This window comes from Gregarina niphandrodes, assembly GCF_000223845.1.
Source record: "Gregarina niphandrodes unplaced genomic scaffold scaffold00001, whole genome shotgun sequence".
Lineage (NCBI taxonomy): Eukaryota > Apicomplexa > Conoidasida > Eugregarinorida > Gregarinidae > Gregarina > Gregarina niphandrodes.
In genome coordinates, this window is record NW_011645773.1 from 591 (window position 1) to 8,964 (window position 8,374).

The 8,374-nt window shown below is 49.4% G+C and overlaps 4 protein-coding genes across 4 annotated transcripts; all 4 read right to left on the bottom strand.

Annotated features, from left to right (window-relative positions):
- Positions 1-835: 835 nt before the first annotated feature.
- Positions 836-2,521, bottom strand: GNI_000010 (hypothetical protein; the record flags this gene model as incomplete). The annotated part of the gene is made up of 1 exon (XM_011130129.1): positions 836-2,521. One exon carries the CDS (start codon positions 2,519-2,521, stop codon positions 836-838), a length of 1,686 nt encoding a protein of 561 aa, XP_011128431.1.
- Positions 2,522-2,766: 245 nt separating this feature from the next.
- Positions 2,767-4,440, bottom strand: GNI_000020 (hypothetical protein; the record flags this gene model as incomplete). The annotated part of the gene is made up of 1 exon (XM_011130130.1): positions 2,767-4,440. One exon carries the CDS (start codon positions 4,438-4,440, stop codon positions 2,767-2,769), a length of 1,674 nt encoding a protein of 557 aa, XP_011128432.1.
- Positions 4,441-4,621: 181 nt separating this feature from the next.
- Positions 4,622-6,548, bottom strand: GNI_000030 (hypothetical protein; the record flags this gene model as incomplete). The annotated part of the gene is made up of 2 exons (XM_011130131.1): positions 4,622-5,391; positions 5,663-6,548. 2 exons carry the CDS (start codon positions 6,546-6,548, stop codon positions 4,622-4,624), a joined length of 1,656 nt encoding a protein of 551 aa, XP_011128433.1.
- Positions 6,549-7,062: 514 nt separating this feature from the next.
- On the bottom strand, positions 7,063-8,154 carry GNI_000040 (hypothetical protein; the record flags this gene model as incomplete). Its single annotated transcript, XM_011130132.1, has 1 exon — positions 7,063-8,154. One exon carries the CDS (start codon positions 8,152-8,154, stop codon positions 7,063-7,065), a length of 1,092 nt encoding a protein of 363 aa, XP_011128434.1.
- Between the last annotated feature and the right edge of the window lie 220 nt (positions 8,155-8,374).

Consider the following 8,374-nt stretch of genomic DNA (forward strand, 5'->3'; position numbering starts at 1 on the left):
GGATCTATATTGACCCAGAGACCCGCGAAGGTCTGGAGCACTTCCTGGGGATTTCAGCGGTCCCGTATTGAGCCAGGAGGGGGGTTGGTGCGTCGAGACGTAACAGCTCAATGACGGGCCGGCAACGGGGTTTTTGATATAAGGGAGACAGAGGGTAGCATGGCGACACACACTCCTGACGCGATACCCCTATTCCGCGACTCAGACGACGAGCTCAGCATTAGCAGGCCGTCCCCCAGCACCCAACGGGACACACCAACAGCCATTACATTCTGTCTCCGACACACAAACCGATACGTCACTATTGTGTCGTACTGGTCCGCTGCTGGCGTGGTACTGGCTACGTCTTAGGAAGAGTCCTGTGTGTTGATTCTGGTAAGTTGCATTGCTGCGGTTACTGACTGCTGTCTTCGCCCGCTAACATACCAGTTATCTATCTGGAGTGGGCTCGGTATCGGTGTTTCGGTCTGGCAGGATACCGGTTGAGCTATCTGCGAGGTCGTAGTCGGATGTTTCTTTTTGGCTCATAGTGAGTGTTGGTGATTTTTTGGGTTCGTACAGTAAGTTAAAAAATGACCTGAATACGATAACCGCCATCGGGTTAATGGACACCATATAAGCCGGAACCTGTATCAGTCAGCTCCACCAAAACGAAACTCATGATCATCGGAGTTGTGTGCTCAGACAGCCAGGTTAATTGTGGTGACTCATGCAGTGGTGACTGATGCAGATCAGAGCCCGCGACGAGCCCCTGATTTATCACATCAAACGCAACACACTTCTCTGAGACGTTATCTACGTTGTCAAGCATGTTGTATTCAAGTAGAACGTCATCTCAAGTAGTCGGTTTTTTTTTCCTTTTACGTGAAGTAGCGGCAGATGTAAAAGGACCGGGCATTGTAGGATATAGCGAATACTGAGCTCCTGATACCCGGCTTTGCTCAGTCAGTCTATGCAGAAGTACCCGTTCAAATTCCCATCGGTCCAGACCATTTGGATCCAGTTTGACCTCCTTAACTCGCTGGTTCCACCAGTAAGCCATTCTTTTTTCCATTGCTCTAGAACTACAACGGAACACCGTTGGATCGCACTCCCATGGGGACAAATTGTACCTCTTGCTATTTCGGTGTGTGGGAAGTGCAAACCCGACACTATTAGCAATCTCGTCCACATGGTCCCTGTAGGTCACATGGTCCCTGTAGGTTACATGGTCCCTGTAGGTGTCTCTACTGTTGAAAATGTTCATGTTTCTTTTACCACACAAATGTCTTGAACGTAGCCATTCCCAAAATTCCACTTGGTCCCAAGGACTTTCACACCTTTCGCATCCTTTTCCATCCCGATGACTTATGCCAGTTTCTGTGCAAGAGTAACAGGAGGCTGACAGAGTAAACACTTGGTTCCAAATTCTCTCGACCGCCTTGGCTAAACCAAATACTGACAGCCCGATCGGATCTATATCCTTGGTCACCGTATTCCACCAGCCATGGAAATTCACGTCATAGGCCCACACCAAACATGGTGGGCTGACCCGAAGCTCTGCCTCGTCTGCCGTCGCTATCTGAAACTTGTGTCCCCTACGACCGACTAAGAATGGCGGTATCGTGTCACCGACAACTTCGCCTCGAAGCTGTATTGCCTTACGTCTCCTCTGCTCCCTCCGAATCGCCTTTGGAACTTCTCTTAACGGCACTCCCAGTGATCCCGCCTTGTTTAAAAGCAGCCCATCCAACTCCCAATCGAATAGATCGTGTTCCTGAGAAGAAACGAAAAATTGACCACGACGCTTCCACCAAGTACGCATGCGCGTTGAGAGCGATCCAGCGAAAAATTTAGACATGGGCCAACACTGCAATATGTCCTCTATGGCCTCATTCACCTTATCCAATGCAATCTTGTGCTTGTACAGCTGCCGCCGACACGTTCCAGCTCGACAATACTCCGCGTCCAGTACCCCACAGTTCAGTCGTTGTTGAAACTCTTCACTGTTCCACTCACCCCACTCCAATGCGTAGCGGCTTGCTGCCAACATAAAATTGATCTCCTCCGCATTCTCCGCTTCCACGGCCTTTTTGGCCAGTCCGAAAACCGTCAAATTCGTAATGTCGAATGGCACCAAATTCCTCCAGTCCTTACTGAGCACATCGTAAGCCCACTTCAAATGTTTTGCGGGCAGTCGTAAACCCCTTTCGGACTTGGCGACGACTTCATATGAAGGAATAGGCCTGTCAGTGAGTAAGCATTCAGTCTTCACCCTTACCTGACGGCTCTCCCCATCATCGATCACTTCAACAGAAATTTCTTCAAGAGGAACACATTCATCATCAGGCCTCAAATATATTAACAGGTCATCAAAGGAAGCTTCACCGAATAAAACATCGTCAAGAGAAATGCTACCGAGATCCTCCAGCGAGACAGCTGTGCTGTTCATACAGACATGGCCGCCCGTGATGTCTTGAACTCTACCGCAACCGGTCGATACACGCAAACCTTGACAACCTAAGCCATGGCCATTGTTCATGCCCAAAACAGTCGTCGCTAGACTCGTAGCAGACACTGCAGGGGACTTGAAACCCCGTATTTTATTTTACCCGTGGTAATTCTTGATCACATTTTACAGTGAACAACCCCTAAACAACCTCGTCACAGTGAAAAGCCGCACAACTTCGCTTCATGAACAATCGATAGTAACCCCAAGGTCTATTTCAACAACTAAAACACCAAAAAAGAAAATTCTTAAAGCGAGATCATCTAGTTGCCGATGATTTAGTCCCCCATTATTGCTGCCTTGCATGAAAGATATCTAGTTCCCGATTCCCGGTCAAGTTCAGCCAGTCGGTGCAGAAGCACTCGCTCAAACTCCCATCGACCAAGAGTATCTGGGCTCTCTTGGGCATGATTGGTTTGCGCACCCCACCAAGCGGTCATTCTTCGTTGCATAGTTTGAGAGCTATTGGACAACACCCCCGGGTCGCACTCCCATGGTGACACAGCATACCGCCTGCCTTGTCTGTGTGGCGGTGCAAAGCCGACACCATTAACAATCTCATCCACAAGGTGTCTGAAGGTTGGCACACCGCCGCAGTCAAGCTTGATCTCACAAAAATGTCTTGAACGTAACCATTCCCAAAACTCCACAAGGTCCCAAGGGCTCTCGCATCTCTCACATCCGTTTCCATCACGATGACTTATATTGATTTCAGCACACGAATAACAGTTGCCTGATAATGTAAACACCTGTTTCCGAATTCTCTCGACCGCCTTGGCTAAACCGAAGACTGACAGCCCGATGGGATCTATACCTTTGGGTACCGTGTTCCACCAGCCATAATTTTTAACGTCGTAGGCCCATACCAAACACGACGGGCTGACCCGGTGTCCTGCCTCATCTACCGTCGCTATCTGAAACTTGTCTCCCCAACGATTGATTAGGAATTCAGGAATACTGTCATTCACAGCCTCACCCTGGAGCTCCGCTGCCTCACGTATTCGTCGCCTCCGCTGCTCCCTCCGAATCGCCTTTGGAACTTCTGTCAAAGGTACCTTCAAAGATCCCGCCTTTTGTAAAACAAGCCATTCAAGTATATGAGGATTCTTTATCGAAAGGGAATATGACCGGCTACAGGTCCTCCACCAGGTGCTCATGCGGCCGGCGAGCATTCCCCTAAAGGATCCAGACATCGGCCAACGTTGCAATACCTCCTGTATTGCATCATCCAATGGGCTATTCGGTAGGTTTTCCTCCCAGATACGTCTTGCAGAAACCTCCATACTGAAGTAACCAAATTTCAGCAGTTTCTGAAAGTCTTCATTGTTCCACCAATCCCGCTCCACCGCATATCGTCTTGCTGTTAAGATAAAATTAATCTCTTCCGTATCCTTCCATTTCATGGCCTTCTTGGCCAGTCCGAAAACCGTCAGTCCCGTAATGTCGAAGGGTACTAAAGCCTTCCAGCCCTTACTGAGTACGTCGTAAGCCCATTTCAAATATTTTGCAGGTAGTTGCAAACCCTTCTTGTTGGGGATCGCGACTTCAAATGAAGGAATGGGCCTGCCATCGAGCACGGATTCGGTCTTCATCCCTACCGCAGGACTCGCTCCTTCCAGAAGACAGTCGATTGCATCAAGAGGAACATATTCATCATCGGGTCTCAAATATATTAACAGGTCATCAAAGGAAGCTTCGCCGAACAAAACATCGTCAAGAGAAATGCCACCGAGATCCTCCACCGAGATAGCTGTCGTGTTCACGACATGGTCCGTGATATTGGTAGCACTGAGAAACTTTGAACTTGTATACGAAGGTTCGAGGAAACTTGCTGATGTTTGCAACCCTCTTTTTGACAGGTCTGATTCTTGTGAACCCAAATCATTGTCCATACTCAAGACCATAGCCGCTAAACCGGTGGGAGAGGTTATGGTGGGCCAGCAGCACCTCATTCTATATTCGAATTGTGTTGATGCATCAACAAAAAAAGAGTGTAGCCAAAAAAGGTTATTCAAAAAGTGTACACACACCTTAGCCAGCCGCACCGAGAAAGGTCTCTGGCATTGTACCGTCTGACGAATACGGAGTGGTCATGTGTTGGAATGATGTAGCGGACATAACTAATTTTTGGAGTTAACTTTGTGATGCAAGATACTTCGTCCCCGATTGCCGATCAAGTTCAGCTAGTCTGTACAAGAAGACTCGTTCGCACTCCCATCGATCCAAACCTTCGGAGTCCAAACCTTCGGAGTCCAGACCTTCGGAATCCAGACCTTCGGAGTCCAGACCTTCGGAACCCAGACCTTCGGAACCCTGACCATTTATGTTTCTGGTTTCCTCAGTCCGGCCCTTAGTTTTGTGTATTGTGTGGCACCACCAAACCCGCATTCTTCTTGCCATAGTCTGAGAACGATTGTAGAAGATTGTTGGGGCACAGTCCCATGGCGACACAACATACCTCACACCTCTTCCTTTTCTGCGAGACAACGCAAAGCCGATACTATTAACTATCTCATTTACAAGGTATCTAAAAGTAGGCACGCCGCCACTATAGTCGAGCTTGACATCAGAGAAATGTCTTGAAACCAGCCACTCCCAAAACTCTACTAGGTCCCAGGCGCCTTCGCATCTCTCACATCCGTTTCCGTCCCGGTGTTGTCTCTCATCTTCTGAGCATGAATAACAGTAGGCTGACAAGGTATACGCTTGGCTCCGAATTCCCTCGACGGCCTTGGCTAAGCCGAAGACTGACAGCCGGATCGGATCTATACCTTTGGGTACCGTCTTCCACCAGCCATATTTTTTAACGTCGTAGGCCCATACCAAGCACGACGGGCTAATCCGGAGTTTTGCCTCATCTACCGTGGCAATTTGAAACTTGTCTCCCCAACGATCGGCCAAGACTAATGGAATGGTGTGATTTATTTATAGCTTCGCCTCGAAGTCGTGCTGCCTCACGTATTCGTCGCCTCCGTTGTTCCCTCCGGATCGCTTTTGGAACTTCTCTCAACGGTACCCTCAGAGATCCCGCCTTCTTCAGAACCAGCCAATCCAGCTCATGGCAGGTAATGTACGGCTCCTTCGAACAAGGCCGAACGAACGGTCCACGAGTCGCCCACCAGGCAAGCATTCGGGATGCGAACGATCCCCTGAAAGACCTAGACATTGGCCAACGCTGCAAGATCTCCTCAACTGAATCATTCACTCTTTTCAATGCAATCCTGCGTGTGGAATTCTTCACAAAAATATCCCGATTCAAATAACCTGATTTAACCATTTTCTGAAATCCTTCATTTTCACTCCTTTGAGATGGACACTGAATCATATAACGACTTGCTGGTAATATGAAATTTATATCTTCCATATTCTCACAATCCATAGCATTTTTAGCCACACCAAAAACCGTCAATCCCGTAATGTCGAATGGAACCAAAGCTCTCCAATCTTTCCATAATACATCATAAGCCCATTTCACCAGTCTTATCGGTATTTGCAAGTCCTTCTCATTTGGGGCGATAACTACACAGGGAGGAAGAGCACACGTTTCCTCTTCCGCAAGACTACCCTCTTCCGCAAGACTACCCCCTTCCGCATTACTACCCCCTTCCGCATTACTACCCCCTTCCGCACGACTCCCCAGTTTTAGAAGACCGTCGATTGCGTCAAGGGAAACAGCTTCATCGTGATGCCTCAAATACACGAACAAATCATCAAAGGAGGAAGCTTCACCGAACAGACAATCTTGTATCGAAACGTTACCGAGATCGTTACCGAAATCATTCAACGAAATAGCTGTACTGTCCGCGCTAACATGGTCAGGGATACGTTTAGCTATACCGCCGCCAGAGGTACCACCAGAGGTACCACCAGAGGTACCACTGAAGGACTTGGATCCAGCAATGTTCGCTCCCCGTCCCTCGAAGAAACCTTCTGGTGATTCCATTCGCATTCTTTTTGGCGCTGGCACGTCTAAGTCTTGTAAGCCAAGGCCGTTGCCCACCTTCAAGACTATCGTCGCTACGCTTATGGGAGAGACTCCGGACGATCGGCAACCTCGCATCTGATTTTTCCCCCTCGAAAATCTCTCTCTCTCCGGGTGTCCAGGCAGGGTCTTACCACTCAGGAGATGAACGCGGATCGTGTTCAATATATCCCCAAGGGAATCAACCCACTTCGTCACGCAAATGTCTGTGAGAAAGGACCGCGCATACCTCGTAGAAAAGTCTGCTCAGAAATATATTTGACCGTCCACAGGCCGAAGGACTGCTTGGGGAAGGTTGAGTTACTTAGCTCTGCGAATACTGGGTATTTCCGCTTATACGACATGGGACATCACGTCGCACACAGAGCGCCGGAGTCGCACACAGGGTGTCGGAGTCGCACACAGGGTGTCCGTCGCACACAGAGGTCGGAGTCGCACACAGGGTGTCGGAGTCGCACACAGGGTGTCCGTCGCACACAGAGTGTCGGAGTCGCACGGTGCCAGATCCGCGAAATAAACTTGTTCCGGGTTCGCTGCTTCTTCCCACAGAAAAGATCCGGCGAGCCCATGGCTTCAGTCAGCGCCACGTTAATTACTGAAACTCTCGAGCCGAAAGATAGTCCGTCCCCGATTGCCGGTCAAGTTCAGCTAATCTGTACAGGAGGATTCGTTCGAATTCCCACCGGCATAGACCATCAGAGCTTTGGTCGGCTGCCCGGGTAGTCCAACTCCACCAGTTAACAATCCGTCTATTCACAGTTTGAGAACTTACGCAGAATAACGTTGGATCGCACTCCCACGGCGAGCTAACACGCCGAGCACCGTTTCTGCCCGGCGGTGCAAAGCCGATACTATTAACAATCTCATCCGCAAGGTCCCTAAATGTTGGCACGCCGTCACTGTGAAAACTGCGTGTCTCACAAAAATGTCTTGAACGCAGCCATTCCCAAAACTCCTCAAGATCCCAGGGGCTTTCGCATCTCTCACATCCTCTTCCACCACGATGTTTTACATCGTCTTCTGTGCACGAATAACAGGAAGCTGACAAGGTATGCGCTTGGCTTCGAATTCCCTCGACTGCTATGGCCAAACCGAAAACCGACAACCGGACCGGATCTATACCTTTAGGCACCGTCTTCCACCAGCCATATTTTTTAACGTCGTAGGCCCATACCAAACACGACGGGCTAACCCGGAGTCTTGCCTCATCTACCGTCGCAATTTGAAACTTGTCTCCCCAACGATCGACCAAGACCAATGGAATGGTGTGATTTATAGCCTCGCCTCGAAGTCGTGTTGCCTCATGTATTCGTCGCCTCCGTTGTTCCCTCCGGATCGCTTTTGGAACTTCTCTCAACGGCACCCTCAGAGATCCCGCCTTCTTTAAAAGCATCGACTCCAACTTGCGATCGGTGATACACGGCTCATTTGAAGCAGGGGAAAAGAACCGGCCACGGTTCCGAAACCAGACCCTCATTCGGCTGGTGATCGATCCCACAAGGGAAGACATCGGCCAACGCAGCAATAACTCCTCCACAACATCATCCACCCTTTCCGGTGCAATCCTGTGAACGGTTTCCTCCCTTAAAACCTCTGTGTTGAAATATCCTGAATTCAACCTCGCTTGAAGCTCCCTACTGTCCCACTCACCCCGCTCCAATGTGTAACGTCTTGTTGTCAGCATAAAATTAACCTCTTCGTTACCCTCACATTCCTTGATCTTTTTGGCCAGTCCAAAAACTGTCAGTCCCGCAATGTCGAATGGCACCAAATGCCTCCAGTCCTCCTCGAGTATGTCGTAAGCCAGCTTCCAATATTTTGCGGGCAGCCTTAAGCCCTGCTCGCATGGGGCGCGACTTCAAATGAAGGATAGGCCTGTCAGTGAGAACATCTTCTGGTCTTAC